Source organism: Micrasema longulum, unplaced genomic scaffold (assembly GCF_059751315.1).
Source record: "Micrasema longulum isolate JH-2025_06_02 unplaced genomic scaffold, ASM5975131v1 h1tg001122l, whole genome shotgun sequence".
NCBI lineage: Eukaryota > Metazoa > Arthropoda > Insecta > Trichoptera > Brachycentridae > Micrasema > Micrasema longulum.
The window spans coordinates 26283-49510 of record NW_028278310.1 but is presented as its reverse complement, the minus strand read 5'-3'; the positions used below and the strand labels follow the sequence as shown (position 1 = coordinate 49510).

At 32.2% G+C, this 23228-nt stretch overlaps 1 protein-coding gene across 1 annotated transcript in view; it reads right to left on the bottom strand.

Annotated features, from left to right (window-relative positions):
* Window positions 1–21785, bottom strand: part of LOC148276943 (uncharacterized) — a 114636-nt gene extending 92851 nt beyond the window's left edge. The window contains exon 1 of the mRNA XM_088233559.1: window positions 21550–21785. Coding sequence (XP_088089685.1) covers window positions 21550–21778 — 229 coding nt within the window. The 5' untranslated portion in view covers window positions 21779–21785. The remainder of the gene's footprint in view (window positions 1–21549) is intronic.
* Window positions 21786–23228: the final 1443 nt, after the last annotated feature.

Sequence of the window (23228 nt, the reverse complement as noted above, 5' to 3'; positions counted from 1 at the left end):
AAACTGATAAATCGTTGATTTTTATTCAAAAGAAACAGGGCGCTTCTTTTGCATTATTTTCACAGCTAAGAGTTGTACGAGTTTTTCTACCTTAACCATTTTACTATTTGCAGCATTATTTCAATTAAAGTTCATGTTCTTATTTCGTTCAAACTGGTCTTAAAAGCGCAATTTTGTTTGTAAATACATAAAAAAAAAACAAAAAAACAATTAAAAAATCGTGTTTTGTTAGACTTTTGAATATGTAAGAATAGGTAAGAGGATAGGAAAGAAGCCTTTTGATTTGTGTCTTTTATATTGTTAGCATTCTTGTTTCTTTTAAAAGAAATTACTGGTCCATAAAAGGACATAGCAACAACATAATTACGAAGAGATGTCAGTTATTTGAACTTGAAAAGGTTTCAATGCCTCGATAGGTGGTGTTAGTTGGAAAAAACAGGTTGGTAGACATTTCATCATCATCATTCCATGTCCGCTCCCTAGTTAGAGCATGTGGTATCTGCGAAGATCCTCCAGGCATCTCTGTCAGCTGCCGGCTGCTGTGCATCCTCCTAAGTCTGGTTCGCGTCCCGTAGTTCTAACATGAACTAATACGAACTGATTACGCACTTGTATAGTCATCGCTTTCTTATGGAATAATTGGATGGGGGGGAGCTTTTAACAACCATATTAAACCATTAGAAACTGTTCAAAAACTTTTCAATGGTTCCAAGACAAATTTATTGTTTTCAATGTTTAAAACATATATTTATAAATAAAAAAAATATTTACCAGTAATTCAAACACATCAAGTCTAAGTCGGAATCCTGTGATAGAAATACCACATTGTAAAACGAGGCTATTTAATTGGCATAACATTTAACACATGCATATTTTATTGGCCCAAAAAATGTTAATTCTTTTTTTACCGATAATATTTCGTTAATCCCATACTTTCGAAATTCTCCATCTTTTAAAAAAACACGCACTATCCTGGATTCAAATTAAAGATATGAGCTTTTGTTTTCTATGATATATTTTATTGCCCTTTAATAATATGGCATATTTTTATGATTTTTTTTCTTTTTTAATTATTGAAAAATAAATAAGTACCTCCTAATCTTATACAGAATACATTCCCTTTCTTTTTTATTTTGATATATATTTTAGACCCCTGTTTATATATAAGGCTAGGTATTTGGAACAAATCGTTTTTATTTGTCTTGGAAATGGGATGTTCGTTGACTGATTTTGGTTTATTATATTTATGAGTCCAATCACCATTGTTGCAAAGTCCAAGAAAAATGGCGCGTGATAACTACTTTTAACGACAGTTTGGATATCTGTTAAGGATATTCCATCTTTCCTACATTCTGCTTCAAGATGATGGCGTTGTAAACTAAAAAATGTCCACTGAAATAACAGATGTTTGATACTCTGTGAAGAAATATCAGCGCATGGACAATTGTCATCATTCTTTAATTTAAACCTATATAGGTAACTTCTCATAGCTCCGTGTCCGGTAAAAATTCGGGTCGTTTCGAAAGTAATTTGGTGATGACGACGGAAGTTTGCTGCATCAGCTAGCGTTGGGAAAAACATTTTAGTGATTTTACCTGTAGAAGAAGCGCGGTAATGATCCGCCCAACGCTGCTGCGTATTTTGTTTTATACAGCGTTTAACAAAGCTAAGGGGAAATTTTGAGAAGAAAGGTGCCGTTCTTTTACAAGTTGCGGCTCTTGCTTGTTCATCTACTCTCTCATTTCTCTTGATACCAGCATATTTGAATATTCATCCCTATTATTTTTTTCTTTCTTATATGATACAAAAATATTATTCGAGTCTATTTATTACAGGAGCAAAAAATTCATAAACATTTCTTGTAAACCCACGAACATGCCATGCCTTTGTGGGATTTTTGTTTACTATTCTTACTTTTATATGTATTTCATCTCTATGTAACTATTCTTTTTTGAAAACTTTTTTTCTATCTCTTATAAATATTGTACAAAAAAACAAAAAAATATTAATAAATAAATAAAAAATATGCTGGACACTATCCGGGTGAAACCACAGGCTTATTTATGTCTGTCAATATTCCGGCTTCTGCTAAATAAGTTATCTGTGGTTTCCTCTTTACTAAGCAAATGGGGAGAAGTTCCTCAATAAAGCCACAGCCGACTTTCCTGCCAGATCCTCACAACAGTTAGAACAGCTAGAAAGAATACCTATTGCAATATTTTGTTATGTTAACATTTTATATTTATATTTCTACCGACATATTGATAAAAAAATCTGAGAAAAAAATAATAATACAGTAAAATAAAAATAATTAAAAAATGAAAACAATAAACTATAATAAAATAAAGTAAAATAAAATGGAAAAAAATAAAATAAAATAAATTAAAATCAAATCAAATCAAATCAAACGAAGGCAGGGAGGTTAGTTGTACGTTTGAAGAGAACAATAAAACAATTAAGTTAAGAACAATTTTTAAAACCAATTTTTACGTCCACCCTGCCAGGAATCGAGCCTAGTACGCTAAGCATAATAGGCGAACTCGCCAACCTTTGAGTTTAAACGTTGATTATAAATTTGGTGTCTGTTATTTAATGACAATTTTAGATGGAATTCCACTGACATTATATAATAACTAATTTGTTTTATGAATTTAATATAAAATTATTATGGTATAAATTAAAAATACTCGGAACACTTCCACTTATTTATTTGAAAAAAAAGCGCTTTCACTATCTATTATGCAACACAAGTGGAACACAAAATTATTTTTCCTTTTTGGGAAAGAAATATTTTCAATAAATTACCTTCCGAAATAAAAAGTACTGAAAATATAAAAGTATTTATATCCAAACTAAAGAATCATATTATGTAACTCACTGAATCCTAACTTCCATATTGTATGCATCGATTTTTGTTGTAATATAATATGTACATATTTTGAATATTTTTAAAGATATAAATATTACAGAGAAAATAAATGTAAAATTAATGTACAACGAATTCCTTTTCTAAACACGAGCCACCCATTAAAAACTATCAAGCAGAAAATAATTAATATGATTTGTTAATATTTAAAAATGGTAATTGTACAACTTTTTAATTAAAAAAAAAAAAACAGACATCTTCAGAACGATATTTTGAATGTACTTCCAATGACAGTTTAATACAATTAATTAACCATTTAGTTCAATTTACTGATTTCAGATCATTTTCCGTTTACAGGTTTGATATTTTTTTTTTTATATTCTAACACTATATTTTTTTTTTGCACCACTACAGGCCAAGTGGTCCAATTATAGTGGTGAATTACATCACAGAACACCCAGGCTTGAGAAAAATCACATTTAATTTTTGTGTTCTCACCGGGAATCGAACCCGGAACCTTCTGTGTGTGCGTCTTGACCACTACGCCACGGAGGCCGCCTTTTAATAAATATGTAACTCTATAATGAATAGCTTAATTCAGTTCTCATTACATTCTTCAGAGTTTTTTCTTAAAATGTTCCGCACCTATATAGATTAACATCTTTAAAAGATATCGAACACTATGTTTTTCGTACGGCTTATGTTTTTTTTGTGCAAAGTAAATGTTCAAAACCGAACGAACAACTTAAACTTCTCATGATAAATTGCCAAGATCATGCCGTTTTTTTTCTTAAGCGCGGATGATTCATTCGCAGTATCTTAGTATATGTTAGGCGAAATTAACAGCTACACTTTTTTGTCTTAGACTCTCATCGTAAATAAATATAAGATTTGAAGTTCTGAAACCATATTTTGGAAACCGTTTAGACATGCTTGAAGTATACAGATTATGGTTTCAATAAAAATACATTTTTTATGTTTTATCTAAAACAAATAATCTGTCACAAGACTAAGGACTACGTAAGCAAGTGTGAGCACTGTTTAATTTTGTTTAATGATCATTTTACTTTTTCAAGCAAATTTTTCACAAAAATGGCGCTATTTAAGTTATCCATAATTATTATTATTAACTCCAACAATATTGCACATAAAATCGGGGGCATCGTTTTGCAGTACATTTACATCGTCCTTACTATGAAGAAATAAACTACAAAGGAACGTCGCCTATAAAGATACTAAAATACCATATTATCTTTTACAGAATATTTTATTTTTTCTTTCTTATGTTACACAAAAATATTAAAACAGTCCATTATTTATTATAGGAACAAAAATTCATTAACATTTTCTTGTATACTTACGAACAGGCCATGCCTTTGTGGGATTTTTTGTTTACTATTTTTCTATTAATATGTATTTCATTGCTATGTAATTATGCTTGATTTTTTTAAAACTCTGTTTAATTATTATGTTTATTGTAAAAAAACAAAAAAAAATATTTAAAAAAAATTAAAAAAAATTAAAAAAAGAGACTACAGTCAGTCAGCCCAACAAGTTCAGTCGACCAGTCAAGTCAGTCAGTCTAGTTCACTCAGCTCCAGCGTGTAGTTCAAGTGCAGTCACTTCAACTCCTCATCTCCTTAACACTCGTGCTACATAATACATTAGCCATGTAATAAATAAACATCAACAGCAACAGCTGTCAATCTCTAACTGGGGTAGGAGCTCCAACCCTCAACTCTCTAAATCCTACAGACTTAACAATCAACACAATACAAAGGAATGTGTACTCACTGATCCGGTACATAGAAGCCATATTTGTACAGCGATGCGAGGAACGTTGGTTGGTTGTAGCAGAGTGGACATTTCACGTAATGCCTCACTAAATGTTATTTTATAAATAATTTTGGTTATTACGACAAATGTTAAGTTATTACTACACAACTAATAGCACGGACCCAAAACGTGCGCATGCTTACTCAATAGAAGATGGATACAAAAAAGGAAGAACAGAAGAAGAAAAACGAAAGCAATACATGAAGGTGCTGGATATGAGACAACTGTATCTAAAAGAAGCACTTACACACTTCTGGTCGAACAATAAGGAGAGGTCTCAGCAAAATGTCCGTACAAGGTTTTCCCAGAACATGAATTATGTTATACGTCATACCCAAAATGACTTATACTCAGAGACATCTCTTATTTATCGCACCGAGAGTGTTTAATATTTTGGAAGAGCGTATTAAGCTCTCGAGGACAAAAACTATTTTTAAGAAAGTAATTAAGGACTGGATTTTCCTTAGTGGGAGGAAAATTCCTTGATGATTTTCCGAGTTTTTGAGTTTACTGTTTATCATATTAATATGCCATATAAATATATTTACAGTTTTGCATGTTGGTTTGCATGTTAGTTTAATTGGTGTCCTGACGAAGAGACGGGTACGTCTCAAAACCGGTAGACATAGAAAAGTCGGTAAGTGGTTATATACGAATATTAAATAACATCTAGTAAAATGTTTGACCACGAAGTTAATGCTTTAAATATTAATAATATATTTTTAATTCCTATTTTTTAATTACTCTAAGCATGTTTTTCATTTCTAATATAACTTTTGATTATGTAAAAACTGATTAAATGCGTTTAACAAAACCTATTTTAGCCGTTGTTTTTGGGTTACTTTGAACATTGTTTTTTCTTGTAATTACTGAGAGCTTGTTTTTAATTATTTTAATTTCAATTTAATCTTTAAACTACTTTAAGTTTTGCTTTTCTTCCTTATAATGATATTACTGTACTTGAAGCAATAAAAATGGTTAATTGATAACCTAAGCATGGAATAAAAAATAAAAACTTCACTGGTCCACAAGTCTAATTTTGTAAACTCTAAAACTGTGAAAATGTACTGAATGTTTCCTGAATAAAAATAAATAAATAGGGGGTTTCCTTTATGGTTGTTATTATATTTTTCCAGTATTTTAATTTAAGTATAAATTATTTGATATTAGGAGTGTTCACTTAGCTAATAAGTAAAAGTAAATTTTTTTTTATTTTGTAAAGGTGTTTCGTATCTGTTTTATTAGTAACTAAGAAAAAATAACAAAATTTTATGATATAAATACACAGGTAGTTATTTGGTATATTTTAAAGTTGCATGTCTTTTATAGATTTAAATGGTCAAACTTCAAAGCCAACTTTGCCATTGCGTCAATGATAGGTCAGGTGGAGTTAAATAATATTGGCGTGCATAGTGAATAGGTCAGATTAGGTTAGTACCGTTTAACTCATCGAATAACATAATTATTTGCACGTTACTAAATTACTTACGTTTAAAAAATCCGAAAAAACTTCCAGATGTTTGATGTAGGTACAGCATGATACAGCGATTAAATAGGCAATTGTATGGGAAATTTAGAGTTTACTGACCTTTTATTTTACTTTTAATATCAACAAATTTAATTACTAACCTTTTTGAGCCTTAGGTGAAAAAAATAGGGTGGGGTACCAGGAATACCCCAGCTAAAACGCTATGAACAAGACGTAATTTTTGTTTATATGTCATTATAATTGTCATGGTAGTGTTAATAAAACTGTTTAATAATCTTTTTTTAGTTTTCTGCGAAATTCATATTTTTTCCATAAAATACAGTTGTGAGAGGATTCTCAAGTTACTGATCTAAAGTCAGAGAATTCGGTAGCAGAAAGGTACAGCGGGTAGTTGGGAAAGGTAATGAATGCAAACATTAAAAGTACAAAATCCGTCTTTTAGTGGTTATGGCTGGAAATTTGCAAATGGCAAAAATTACACTTGCAAACTAACCAATATATCAAAGATTATTAAACTGTTAAGCGATGAATTATAATGTTTGCTATCTCCATAGGAGGAAAGCAAAGATAAATGTGAATAATTATTGAAAGAATTCGGCAAAAAAATATTTCGATAGTTTTAATACATTCTTAAAATTATGGGATAGGATTTTGCAAAAAAAGTATATCTGAATGGATTATAAACATTTTTTTTTATTGAATGTGCTACCTGTGGGACCTTAGGTACCCCTTTTAGGCACGGAAGGGTTCAGTTTAGTGGCCGTAAGTTAAGAATCGAACCTATTCTGAGTCAACAAGTTTTTTGTATTAATTTTTTTGCCTTCTGAAGGCATTTTTAAACGAATGCAAAAAAAAGACTTATAACGCTTTAAAAGTCTTTTAGACCTTTAAGGTCTCTGTGTCCGGGTGGATAAAGAATAAAGTTCTGGTGAACTAGAAGCAGAACCCTGGATGAGTGTTTTCAACTCGGCGGATGCTCTCAGGTCAAAATCCTTGATAACAAACAGGGGTTATGATCTGTTATTGGCTGATTTAAGTGGCCACTTTACACATTGTGTTACATTCAACATTCTGCCTGTATTTGCACATCTATACTCTTTCAAGTCACTTATACCAGCCAATGACAGGCAATAATAACTCGATAAACTTGAACGGCTTCAGAATACATGCATAAGGTAGATTTTTTGTCCTTGGAAATATGACCACATTTCTGATTATCGTAGGCAACTGAACTGGCTCAAAATTAGACAGCGGAGAGACTATCACTCCCATTAATTTCTGTTCAATGTACTTCATAGTCCTAAAGCTCCTATATACCTGCGTGAAAAATTTAAACGCTTATCAGTTCATGGTTTACCTCTTCGTTCTAATTCTCAAGGCACTCTCTTAATACCCATCCACAATTCCTCTTCTCTAACTCAAATAGTGTCCATGCGGCTCGACTGTGGAATCATCTCCTATCCACTATCAAAGATGTTACTACATTATTTCTGTTTAAATCACGTCTGAAGAAACATCTCCTTTCTCTTCCTTAATCTCCCCTCCTTTCCTTTTTCCTCCTTGGTCCTAGAAGTATAAAAATAAAAAACATTTTCAGGCGTAGCCTTATTTGTCAGATCTGATGAATCTCACCCGCATTAATAAGGGTTTCGGCATTTTAACTTCAATACATTCAATAGATAAAAGAATTTAATGAATATAGACGTTCCGTCAATAATCAATGTTTATTTTTCATTCAAATGTAAAAAAAGAAAAAAAAATTATAATCTGTAATTATTGTTACTTGATTTTTGTTTTTGGAATAAAGAATTAGTTAGCGGTTTTTATAATAATTTCTTAATGTTAATTTTTTTTCATTTATATGTTTGTTTTTTTTTTTTCATGTTTTTTATCCTTGTTTTTGATGTTTCACCTTATTCGTGAACGTTTAAAGTATTATATTTTTGTAATTTCTACATTTTTATTTTAATATAGGTACTCGTATTATTATATTATGATATATTATTAGGCGAATGTGTGGTAAAACTATGTACGATAGATGCACAAATGTTGAGATCCGTACATTATGTAAGGCTGAGACAAGCATTATCGACAAAATCAAGAAAGGAGCTCTGCGCTGGTTTGGACATGTAGAACGAATGGACAGCGAGAGAACGGCTAAGAATATTTACAATGCGAATGTTGATGGATGCAGAAATAGAGGAAGACCGAGAAAGACATGGCATGACCAAATCCAACAAATACTTAAAGATGGACATGTCAAAAGTCGGAATAATCGGCGCGCGTGCATGAGAAGATGTATGAATGTAGAGGAAGCGAGATCTGTGTGCAAAGATAGAGTGTTGTGGCGTTCTATCCTCTCTGCCTACCCTTACGGGGAAACGGCGTGATGGTTTGTTTGTTTGTTTGTTTTATTATAGTGTGAATATAGTATAAATATAATACTCATAGCTTTATAACAGGTATGTTTGTATCTAATGAAGCTGCTAGGAATATTTTTTTGCAATTTTTACATTTCAAGCACTTATTTTGTATTTCAAGTTTGTACTTAAATTCAATTTGTTGAACTGAACTAAAAATATAGGCAAAATGGTGAATGTTACACAGTGTGTTTATTGGTTACTTAAACCAGAGAGTGACAGGTCATAAGCCCTGTAGATGCCTGACTTCTATATTTTATTCTTTTAAGTAAGTCTTCTAACGGAATGTTTATTATGTGATACATTTTTTTTTAAATAACTTAATAAAATAAAACAGATTGCTAATAATAATGGATATTATGAGAATTTGATTGATAAAATACAAAAATTTATAAATCTCCGATTCTCCGAATTTTTAAAAACAATTATCTAATTCCCTACCATTAAAAATTGAATCTCCATTTTACAAAACTAATAATTAAAGAATATTGTCAAAAAATCAAAAAGAGAAAGTCGCTCAATATAATAAATCTGGCATTTACCAATTTAATTGTAATGATTGTGATTCAATATACATTAGAAAAACCAAAAGTTATCTTCATATTAGAGAAAAAGAACACTTAAGGTGCCTTAATAATAATAATTTTTCTGAATTAGCTAAGCATCTAATAGAAAATAATCATAATTTCAATAAATACACTGGATTAAATGTTCTTCATGTGAAAATAAAATATTACAATTAGGCAACCTGGAAATCTTAGAAACTAAACAAGCGATACATTGTAAGAAAAAAATAATTAGTAACCAAATAAACAATATTTTCTTTAGTATACTCCTGTATACTTTTTAAGATCGTGTCCATATCATATAACGCTTCCCATCTTTACAATACAAAAATACTTAATTTATTAGCATATGTAATATTTAGTTAATATTGATAAAATAAAATCAGATAAAATTCATTAGTAAGTTAAGTATACCTTGATGAAGAAGCGTGTATGGCTTTGAAACCAGTCGGCAGAAAAAATAGAAAATAAGTAATAAAGAACAAAGTTGTTTTTATTTATTTTCTAATAATGAATAACCACGAATTAAATATTTCAAATATGAATTTTTAATTTCTTTACAGTTCACATATTGCTACTTTTATCAGTATACAAAGCCTGAAAATTAATTAGCTAAAATAAGAACTTCTCTAAAATGTTTTTCTCGTCTGCTGTGATTTATTAGTATTCGTTCAATCCTGTTCTTGTCTACAAAAATTTAAACCAATTAAAAATGTTGTAGTCCAACATGGATAAATTTTTAAAATTATTTTTTTTTTCCATATTTATTTGCCAACATGTGAAACCTTGCAAATGATAATTAATAGAAAGTAGAAACACTAGAAATTTTAAATCTTTCTTATCCAAGTTTTCTTGCGGAGATTATTATGCAAAGCGGTTGATATATGCGTGCATCTTGTCTAATGAGTTTCACGTGCGTGATTTTAATTATTTTGATTTAAAAGTGTCATTATACCGAGCTTTCGATTAAGCCAACGACGCTGTAGCGAATAGCGACTTTCTCGGTCGCTGCCGCTTCTAGTCATTATTTATATAGAAACTAACGATGGCCTCTTTTAAGATGTATCCTTCTAATATTTCCAGTGAAGGGTACATCAATCTGAACTTGTTATTTTAATTATTCGAAACTCCGCAATTATTAGGTTCTAGATGTATTTAAGGAAACCGTTTGACGGTGCAAAAATACGAATCATTAATTATTTGAAAATGGTGGATTAATAAATCAAGAATTGAAATAAATAAATGCATTATGTGTTAACATAACAAACAAACAAACTAATCATCACGCCATTTTCCTTGTAAGGGTAGGCAGATTGGATAGAACGCCACAACACTCTATCTTTGCATACAGATCTCGCTTCCTCTACATTCATACATCTTCTCATGCACGCGCGCCGATTATTCCGACTTTTGACATGTTCATCTTCAAGTATTTGTTCGATTTGGTCATGTCATGTTTTTCTCGGTCTTCCTCTATTTCTGCATCCATCAACATTCGCATTGTAAATATTCTTAGCCGTTCTTTTGCTGTCCATTCGTTCTACATGTCCAAACCAGCGCAGAGCTCCTTTCTTGATTTTGTCAATAATGCTTGTCTCAGCCTTACATAATGTACGGATCTCAACATTTGTGCGTCTATCGTTGATGGTTTTACCACACTTTTGCCTGAGAGATCGCATTTCAACAGCATTTAGCCTACTTTCATCTCTGTTTTTCCAAGTCCATAATTCGCTCCCATACATAAGTTGTGTAAATATTTTGAAATATTTAAAGTAAAATTTCTGCTATTAACATATTACAACAGAGATGAAGAACATTTAAGAGAAGGTAATATAGAAGTCTAGGCATCTACAGGGCTTATGACCTGTCAATGGCTGGTTTAAGTGGCCACTTTACACACTGTGTAACATTCACCATTCTGCTTATATTTGAACATCTATATTCCTTCAATTCTTTCATCTGTTGATGGTTGTGAAGTTAAAGAGCTGACACCTTTATTCATTTTATTTATGCAGGTGAGATTCATCAAATTGAATTGACTTAAACCAGCCATTGACAGGTCATAAGCCCTGTAGATGCCTAGACTTCTATATTACCTTCTCTTAAATGTCATCTCTGTTGTAATATGTAAATATAAACAGCTCCCCAGGGAGTTGAATTCAGTCTTTGTCTACAAAAATTTGGACAAACTCAAAATATTGTTGAATCAACTAACTGGTTAAAGAAGTATAAAAATTGAAAAATGGTTTTCAGGCGTTGCCTAGTAGGTGAATTTATTCAGCAAAACATAAACTAGTTTCAATGTCAAACTAGTTACAATTATAAACGTGCGCATCTAAAATACATGTTATTAAATGACAATTTAGGACTTAAGATAAATAAACAGCTAATTAGAATTGAATACGGTGAACTAGTACGTCACGGTACTTAAGGCGCGAAATGCCAGCACAATAAATACCTGATGATGAATTTCGATAAAGAAATTATAGAGAACGTTATGTTTACATGTACTTTAAAACACACGATAAGGTTTCTGTATTTATCGCCAAGATTTTTGGCGCCGCTTCGCGTGAAAAGTCAAGGATCGCCAATAATGATTATTGTCAGCGGTGATTCAATACTTGTGGTAATACAGAAAAATGTCGAAATCGATAATTGAATAATTATCGCGATATAAATAAAGTGTAATTACTATGGTATCGTATATCACTTCTGAGGACCATCTAGTCATAAAGTATTAAGCAAGGATATCAATAACAGCGAACGAGGTTACGTTGGGTATCATATCAAAATCTTCATATTTTTAATAGTTTTTTCGTTTTATTTATCGAAAATGTGATTTATTTTACACGTATTGTCCGAATTCACACAACACAATAAAATCATCATCACCAGTGGCGCTACAGCCCGTTATTGGCTCTGGCCTCCTCCAGAATTTGTCTCCATTCGTCCCTGCGCCCTCTGCTCTTCTCAGGCCAATCGCTCTAATGTCACTTTCCACATTGTCCAGCCATCTTAATTTTGGTCTGCCTCTGATTCGTCTACCTTCCGATGTAGTATAAAGAACCTTTTTTGAAGTGCGGTTATTTTTCATTCTGTGCACATGACCCAACCATTGTCATCTTCTTATTTTGATGAGTTGCGCAATATTGGGTTTGCCATACAGTGCCTCTAATTCATGATTTGACCATCTCCTCCACACTTCGTTTTGGTTGACAGCACCAAATATCTTCCTTAATATTTTTCTTTCGAATACTAATACCATATTTTCATCTCTTTTAGTCATAACCCAGCATTCGGCACCATATGTCATGACCGGTCTGGGGAGAGTTAGTTGAGGTTGAGTTGAGTTGAGTTGAGTTAGAGTGAGGTCTTAGTTTTTCTAGTGAGCAATTTGGATCCCAGATGTTTAAACAAGCCACAATAACATCTGTTTGCTGCCGATAGCCGTGCTCTAATCTCGGTACCATGATTGTTATCATTAGTCATTTCAGTACCTAAATATTTAAAGGAATCGACATTGTCTATGTGGTGTGATCCAACGTCAATTGCCTGTTGTACAAAGTTTATTTGTGACTTTCTTGCAAACATATATTTAGTCTTAGATGTATTTATACATGATAAAATAAGGGTGGACAAATATTTATTGTATTATTTTTTTATTTATTTAGCGACTGCTCGATGGTGTATATTTTTTCGCACGTTTAGAACAAAAAAAAAACTGTAATTCAATAAAAATGGGACAGCCTGTTTTTTGGTACGCGAAATATTATTAAAAATAATTTAATTGCCGCGTGCCGGTTAAATTTGACAATTATTATCTTTTTTCTTTACAAAAGTCAACGGATGGAAGAGTTGAGAAAATGTGGATGTTTAAACATAGGCAAAATGGTGAATGTTACACAGTGTGTGAAGTGGCCACTTAAGTTAGCCGATAATAGGTCATAAATTCTGTAAATGCCCAGACTTCCATATTCCTTTCTCTAAAATATTTTCTCTCTCTGTTGCTATTAATTTAGAAATTTTTGAAAATATTTTATCAATTTTTATACTTCTTCTTAGGCCGGTAGATTTATCAACAATGTTTTGAGTTTGTCCAAATTGTTGAAGACATGAACTAGATTCAACCTCCTAGGGAGCTATTACAAGAGAGATGAAGAACATTTATATTATGATGAACACAGAAAAGGTAATGTAGAAGTCTAGGCATCTAGTTAATATGTTCAGGCGTTGCCTAGTATAAGGTGAAATAATTCAATCATATGAATCTCACCCGCAACAATAAAGTTTTCAGCTCTTTAACTTCTCAAACGTCAACAGAAGAAGAGAATCGAAGGAATATAGATGTTCAAACATAGGCAGAATGGTGAATGATGCACAGTGTGTAAAGTAGCCACTTAAACCAGCCAATGACAGGTTGTAAGCCCCGTGGATGCCTAGACTTCTTAATTCCCTTCTTAAAACTGTTCTTTATCTTTGTTGTAACATTTTAGTATTAATAGCTCCCTCGGGGGTCGAATCCAGTCCTTGTCTACGAAAATTGGGACAAACTCAAACATTGTTTTTTATTTTCTTTTCAAAACAATATGCTCAATAAATTCTTACAACATTATTTCAAATGAGTCCATTGACATTTGATTTTTTTTTTACATAAAAAAGGATTAACCGCTAAGCTTTTATTAAAAGGCTTGTCAGCGGATATGGAAGGAGGTTATAAAAATACACCACAACACCCAGACAAATTTAGAAAAATTCTTTCTTGAATTTTGTTCTCGCAACTGGCGGGAATCGAACACGCGACACCAGTTTCACGGTAAGCCGTCTAACCAACTGCGACACGGCGCCTGTCTAAATAATTTCAATTAGAAAAACAATTAATTAAGTAGTATCACTTTCATTTATAATTTTCACTAGTTAACAACTTTCACTTGTATGTAAAATAAGGCTGACAATGTCGGTAATGACAATACCCGGTTGCCGGTTACTATATTGTTATGATAATATTTTAAACATCATCTTTTGTAAAGGTTGTCTGAATTCATTGTTTAGTTTGGTCTGTCTATAATTTGAATCCCGGTTAATTAGTCTCGACTGTCATTATTTTATTTTTGAATGTTGTACCTATTGTGGTTATATTCGGTTATGATATTTTCGTACTGTGTTCGCGTCTGTTACTTTTTAAGTTTCAGTTCTTCGTCTACAACAAAATCGATGGCAGAATATTTGATTAATTTTAATGATTCTAATTCCCGTACTGCGGGCCAACTGTTTGAGACACCTAATTTTTATCATTCCAATAATTTCTATCAAACTTATACACTATTCTTATTTTAATTTTATGTAGGTGCATATAATATGTATTTGTATGTTCGTTTTGAATTAACGTATGCGTACTGTCATACCTACCATGTCTTATTGTTGACATTACATTGTATTCACTGCATTTTGTGGTTACCTACCGTATTGTATGGAACTCGTTACACATTATTCATTCAGTGTGTATCAATAAAATTTTGAAATAATATGCTCTTTGTTTTTCAGAATAAGGTTTAGAAATTTATAATACTTTAAAAAAAAACTATAACATTTCTTGACTTAAATATTTACAAAAAGGTTTTGAAAGTACATATAAATTATTCATTTAAAAAAAAATATATAATCAAACTTCTAATCAACCTCTTTCTTGTACACTTTTTAATATAATTACAAGTTTAAAAATACTTATATTTTTATACTTACACACGACATGCACACTCTCCCTATTCATTCACACACACACACACAAACACACACACATTCACATACACACACATGAATACAAACGTCACACACATACAATTACGTAAACTCTTTCTCTTATATATTATGTATTATAAAATTAACAATGGATTTTTTAAATTGGATCTAGTATTGTTAAATATTTCTTCTTATTATTTTATGTAATACGTGAAAAAATTCCAAATAAAATAAAATAGTTTAAGAATCAGTAAAAAATACAAAACGAAAAATGTACTCGGATAGTGTATGGATTTTTTTTAAACATCGGTTTTTGTTTTATTACTTACATATTTATATATTTTTAAATGCACCTTCACATTCTTGAATGAAAGTTAAAAATAATATGTGAGGATGATGATACTTTTATAATTCAAATAACAGACATTTGTTTGAATTTTTCGTTAAATTAATATTTGTATATTTTATATTTTATTTATTTATTCATACAAATACATATATGTGTACAAAAAATATATAATAACGTATCCAAAATTCTATGAGGCCAAGGGCCCTGTGTTGAGTTGGGATACAACATAATGGAAAGCGGAACCATGCATATAATTAAATAATAGCAAAATCAAAAGTTGAATTATATTGTATGGGTTATATTATTATGTTCAATGTACTGTCATAACAAAATCCTTTTTAATATGTTTTTAGTTTTGATGCTCGTTCTTATAATATTTTATGCACACAATTCCACGAAATTAAAAAAAATGCAAAGTGCATTGTTTAATCTGAAGGTAAAACGATGTCTTTTATTTCTGCGTAAGTATCAGGTTTCACAAAGTCATATCGTTTAAATCATCGTTTAGCCGAGCAAAATGTAAATGCCAGATTTTTAACACGTTTTTAGTACGTGACCGAGTCAGCTTTACATAACCAGCACTTTACCTGAAATTATATGTCATTACTGATTCGTCTCAAGTAGGAGCTGGAAAATTACCACATTCTGAAGGAACTACTTAATTTTTTAAAGTGCAATCGTCTTTTAATGATTTTCCCAAATAATTCAAATGGGTTTAATCCTTAAATTGCCAAATGATATTTGAACATATTCATGGAAACTTTTTACTTATATAATCCACTTATATTGCAGTAAAGCAACAAATGCTATAAAATGTAGAATGTGGCAATTTTTATACATTAAATATTATAAGAGATAAATTGAAATGAGAATATAATTAAATTTAACCAACAATATTATGCATATGAAACTAGGGATAAAAAGAAAAAAAGAAATACCAATGAGGAAAAAAACAGAGTCTCAAAACTCATTTGTTTATTAAAGATATTATATTTGACTATTTGTTCATAAACACATTGAGTGAACGGTGCACTGAAATCTACTTTGGCAAAAAAATGTGTATCGCAGGAGGCTAACCTAGCAGTCCACAATGGAGTTCTAGTCCCGACTCTAATGTATGGTAGTGAAGTATGGAATTAGAAAAAAGATGATGAAAATAGGTTGAATGCTGTTGAAATGCGATCCCTCAGGCATATGTGTGGTAAAACGATGTATGATAGGTGCACAAATGTCGAGATGAACTGTGTAAGGCTGAGACATGCATTATCGACAGAATCAAGAAAGGAGTGCTTTGTTTTGGACATGTAGAGCGAATGGACAACAAAAGAACGGCCTCAAGGATCTACGATACGAATGTTGATGGATGCAGAAAACGAGGAAGGCCGAGAAAGGCATGGCACGATCAAGTCCATCAAATACTTGAAGATAGTCATGTCAAAAGTAGGAATAATCGGCGTGCGTGCATGAGAAGATGTATGAATGTAGAGGAAGCGAGGTCTGTATGCAAGATAGAGTTATATGGCGTTATATCCTCTCTTCCTACTCCTACGGTGAAATGGCATGATGGTTTGTTTGTTTTTGTACGTAATGCTAATTGTACATTGGCGGGCTTATTCCCAAATGGCAATTTTTCCAACCAACCAGTAACATATATTTTTTTTTTTATAGTTAAATCTTAGAGTATATAATGTATATACTCTAAGAGTTTAATTTACAAAACATATTCAATGGAAAATAAAAATGCTAAAGATATATAAAAATAGAAATAATCGTATTCGTGTATTAAATTAAATTATCTTAAATTTATGCCATTACTCAATGAGAAAAGGGAAAAAAGCGGAAACAGGAAAGGAGGAGAGATTAAGGAAGAGAAAGAGGTTTCTTCGGACGTGTTTTAAACAGAGATACTGTAGTAACATCTTGTATAGTAGATGGGAGATGATTCCACAGCCAAGCCGCATAAATACTGTAAGAGTTGTACAAGGGATTAAAGCTGTACAATGAGTTATCTGAAGAAACAAAGGAAATTGTAAACATTGAAATACCTATGACAAATTTTCAAAAAATATTTCCACCAGAAATTTTGATAAAAAAACAGAATGTTGTTAAAAGATTATATTAGTTCTTATAATGTTATAAACTAAATTAATGAAGCATAAACAAACAAATATGGGCACATGTCGTAATTTCAGTTTTTTATAAAACGTATTTACTTCCTAATGGACTGTAGTAGATGGTTTGAAGTGAATTTTATTAGACCAACAAACTAGGCCACTTTTGTTTCTATCAATCTTTTCTAAGGACGCAATATCTCCCACCACAATATAATAGTTTCAGTTTCGCGTAGACTAAAGACATTTTTTTACCAACAATATATTTTTTTACTGACGGGAACGTGTCAAATGCGTCTACAAGATTTAACCCATTAGAAAAATTATCAGATATTTCAATAGAGAAGCTATTTTACCCTTATCAAGGTAACCAATGAAATAATGGTAAAAAAAAATTTAATCTTCTTTTCCTGATCTAGCTTACAGTGCATGTCAAAAGAGTTTTAATATTTTATTATAAAATTTTAAACTTTAAAGAAAATTTAAAAAATTAAGGAAATTGCGGTAGATAAAATTTTGATACAAATATATATGTACGTAGCATTAGAACAAGTATTTTTGTATCTATTAAGGCCGCTACCAATATTTTCTTGCATTTTTTATGTCAGACACTTAATTTTTTTTGCAAATAAACGCCGTATTTCGGCACTGAACTGAACTGAAATACAATAATATCCTGAACATGCGTATATAAATAACGGGATAATTCCCATATTATATATTTTCGACAACGACCGTATTTTTGGGACAAGTCGCAATAAGCAAAATCAGCAGTTCACAACGGAGTCCTGGTCCCGATCCTGATGTATTTATTTTATTTCATTTCATTTCATTTTATTTCATTTCATTTCATTTCATTTCATTTCATTTCATTTCATTTCATTTCATTTTATTTCATTTTATTTTATTAGGTAATTCAACAAAGATACATACTAGAAAACATACAGTTTGAAAGCATTCGTCGATACAATTTTACATGCATATATATCTTCAATTATAGAATTACACAACATAGATTTATACATTAAGTTGTAATACATATTTTTTTTTTTAACAGGATACAATGCAATAAAAAATAAGTTGTACGTTTGTACTTATTGAATAAGATTTATTCTTAGGAGATTATTCGCAAAAGCTGAGAGAGTATCATGAAAAATGACAATTTTATTGTTTCGGTAGTATATATTATATTCCCGACACATGCAGGCCATGTATGGGAGCAAAGATGGACTTGGAAAAACAGGGATGAAAGTAGGCTAAATGCTGTCGAAATGCGATCACTCCAGGCGAATGAGTGGTAAAACTATGTCCGATAGATGCACAAATGTTGAGATCCGTACCTTATGTAAGACTGAGACAAGCATTATCGACAAAATCAATAAAGGAGCTCTGCGCTGGTTTGGACACGTAAAACGAATAGACAGCGAAATAACGGCTAAGAATATTTACGACGCGAATGTTGGATGGATGCAGAAATAGAGGAAGACCGAGAACGACATGGCATGACCAAATCCAACGAATACTTGAAGATGGACAATGTGGACATGTCAAAAGTCGGAATAATCGGCGCGCGTGCATAAGAAGATGTATGAATGTAGAGGAAGCGAGCTCTGTATGCAAAGATAGAGTGATGTGGCGTTCTATCCTCTCTGCCTACCCTTACGGGGAAACGGCGTGATGGTTTGTTGTTGTTGTTGATGTATAAAAGTATTTATTTACTCACAGAAATCGGTATCGTAAAAAAATTACATTTGATATTTTTTTTTTTATTTCAAGGAAAAAAAATATTCACAGATGAAATAATAAAAAATAAAAAACTTGTCTTCATTTGTAAATAATGCAGATTGTAACGATTTCAACTATCCCTGTTGTTACGGACGTCATAGACTCGGCAGCCCTTCCTGGGGCCTCTTGAATAAATAGTGTAGAATCCTCGGTATATGTAAACATGAAATGATGCCTCCCCAATAAAGACTTTAATTTGTTACCTTCGGGGGTGGCTTTCCGAGGCTTTTCCGATTATACCGAGGCATATAGAATTAGGATATATATATATATATATATTTATTGGGGATATCAACAGTAATATATGTAACAAAAATACAACAAATAAAATATACAGAGAATAAAACCAATGACAGATATCCACAGAAATACATTAAATACACGTACAATACATACAAGTGTGTTTGTGTGAGTGTAAGTGAGTAAGAGGGTGGGTGAATGGGTGTTATATTGGAATAAGAGTGGACATGTGTGTAAATATTGCATAAGTGTCAAGTGTCGAAAATACAAATATATTTCATATATTAAGAATTAGAGATAAAATATAATAAAATAAAATAAAATAAAATAAGATAAGATAAAATAAGACTTTATTATTGAAACTAAGTATAAGACAAAAAAGTATGTTTTAAGACGCGCATTTTAAATATTATTTTTTTACAATCAAATGGATCAATAAGGGGAAAGTTCAAATTATATTCACTAACAAAACGTATAAGTGGAGAGTTCTGGGCATAGTTCGTACGAACTGCTGGCAGATAGCGCGTCAGCTACGCCTATTGTTTAAATTACCAAATTACTCGAGCTGGCGCGGCGTCAAGTTCTAACTTGTCAATATTTAAACTGAGGGTCACGTGCTATACCACATCACTACGAGTATGTTTTGTGATTGAGCGAAAAATAAAGCTTTACCATCGTTCTTCTTTATCATTTTAGTAATAACGTTACATCTAGTTCGTGTCAATAATTATCATATATTTTGTAGTTGTCACTTAAAACGGACACAGACGCCTTAAGGGTTAATAATGAAAAACGAAAGGCTTGGCATTTAGTGCTGAATTGACGATTGAATTAATGTTGAACAGCTGCTCTAAGAAATATACAAAAATAAAAATAATTTTCAGCTGATACCTACAAGGTAAAATAACAAATAATATGGATGATTTTAACCCTTTTGCTCTTTTCTCCAGGTTCAGACCTCAAGTGCTGTAAGCAAATGCACCAACAACTACAATACAATGTAGACTTTTCTTCAGTGATTTATTTTTAAACGATTTTTACCTGAAAGTAGCCAGTGAGTCATAAAAACTCATCCAGAGCCTTATGCTGGAGAGATGTGACATTTTGTCACCCACTCGACAATAGTCGATTGGGCATCTCGATCGCTTTGTCATAGTGCTATTCTTGAAAACCCTTGAATTGAATTACAAAGACGAATGATGAAGTAGCAACACTAAAAAATCCGTATTTATCCACGGCTTTCCTGGTCTCCTGCCACGCGTAAACCTTTATTGTTTGCTGTCAGACTTCTTCCGTTGAATAATTTGTGTATGCAATATTATGAAAAAAATAAAAGAAAATGTTTTACTGAGACACTGCAACATTTATAATTATTATTTGCCTTTGACATAACACACGTCTACATGTTATTAGAAATATTAAATATCTATTTAATGGATTTTAAAAACATATTGTATAATGTATATCTGAAATACGTATTTTGACATTGACAAGCAATAAAATAATTTTAAAATCATGTTTCTAGTGAAACTTCATTTGATAATGGATTAAAAATAAGTACAGTTATATTTGTTGCACATTTGTTGATGCGTTATCATCATAACATTGATCCGTGTTGTAAATTATAAGCTAAAATACAACTAAAATATCTACTCGTCATTCAAACATAAATGCCGAGCGTTTCACGAGAAAGAAGTTTGACAGCTGAAGTTACGATGTCGCATTCGATTGTCAATGTCGAGTGCTTCGGGGCACTCGAGATAAAGTCGATTGGTTTTCGATTGACTGCATTCGTATGGGTGGTTCAAGAATGCTGTCACTCGTCGAATTCGGAAGTCGCATATGATTCTAAAGACGAATGAGTCCAGCATTAGCCCTCCAGTCTTATTTACACACATAATCGGATTTTTTATTCGCTCGAACTCTACTAAAATCATCTATAAGATTATTTTCTTTAAAATACACCATTTAAGTAAAAAAAAAAACAATTTTGATAAACTCTTCTGGAGGTTTAATTCAATTAGTATTTGTTTCCAAACATTTAGATATTCTTGAAGTATAGTAGTAAAATATATCTCTTTAGCGAAAAATTTGAAAATTTGGCTGTAAATCTTCGTAATCAGGAACTAACATTGTGTGAAAAGTTCTTACCTTGACTCCACATGCTGGCTACCTCTTCATTGTACAGATATTCAGTTTCCTCTTCATCCGACCACAGCACACCCTCGATGCTGCTGCTCATCATAGCTTGCTCCGAGTCGAGGGTGTCAAGGATCAGAGAGGCGTCGCAGGAGCGGCGCTTGGCGCATGCGCGGCCCTTGGGCCTCTCTGCCTGCCCCTCTGCCTTTTGGAGACCGGGCGACTCGGTGGAGGTCTCCATTCTCTGGATATCTAGAAAGAAAATAAAACAAGCTATAAATGTAAGAGAACTGAAAATATATGGAGAAACCACATTACCACATTAGCAGTTCACAATGTAGCCTTGGTGCCGACGCTAATGTATGGAGGTGAAGTATGGAATTGGAAAGACGAGGATGAAAGTAGGCTGACTACTGTGTGGTGTGGCGAATGTGTGGTAAAACTATGTACGATAGGTGCGCAAATGTTGAGATCTGTGTATTATTTAATTCAATTGATTTACTTAAATATAACATTTACATTACAAACATACATTCAATACGCACATATTATAAAAAAGAAAAAAATACACGAAAGAGACTCATGTGAAAGTAGTAGGAGAATCTTGCTCCGTAATACGACTTTGGATGCATGGAACAGATCAACATCCAGAGCGGTGTTGTTCAGCATAGCGGTAGCCCTTCCAACAGGCATAACCATCGGCAGGTTGGTCCTGTATATCGGAATATGAAACAATCTATGCTGACGCTGTCTTAGGTAATTATCAGGAACATACAAATCAATGCTCATCATAATCTCAAGATTATCGACAATACTGCGCAACAATCGATAAAAATGTACAGTCAAATACACATTCCTTCTAGTCTCTAAACTGTTGTAGCCAAGCATACCGTGGCGAAACTCAGTCGGGTAAAGCCAATGATAATACCCGCACTCTCTCATGTAGAGATATCTCAGAAACTTCTTTTGGATTTTCTCTATTATAAGAGAGTACTTCAGTTCATGTAGCTCCCAAATTATCGAGCCAATCTCGAGTCTATTTCGCATCGAGGAGTTGTAAAGAGTTCTCAGTACGCGGGTATTTTCAAAAACCCTGGCAGTACGCTGAACGAATTTTAACATCTTGAATGCATTACAACTGATTGTCTCTATGTGTTCATGAAATGTCAGGGTGCTCACAAGTCTAACGCCTAGATCCTTAACATAATGTTCGCATCAGATTCTGGTCATTTATTTTCTAGCGAAAAAATAGAATTTTTTGGGCCCTAGTGAAAGACGTCACCGAACACTTGGAAACATTAAACCTAAGTTTGTTACGCCTTCCCCATTCACATTATGCAGGTCTGAAACGTACATTACGAAGAAAATAAAGAAAGGAGTGCCGTGCTGGTTTGGACATTAAGAGTGAATGGACAGCGAAATAACTGCTCAAAGAATTTACGATGCAAACGTTGATGGATGTATAAAACGTAAGAAGACCGAGGCAGATACGTCACGGCCAAATTCAATCAAAATGCTTGAAGATGGACATGTAAAAAGTTGGAATATTTGTCCTGGGTTCATGGTTAGATGTATCAATGTAAAGGAGACGAGGTCGGATGCAAACACAAAGTGATATAGCTTTTTATCGTCTTTGCCTTCTGAAATGGAGTAATACTTTATTGTTGTTGTTGTTGGAACCACATTCCAAA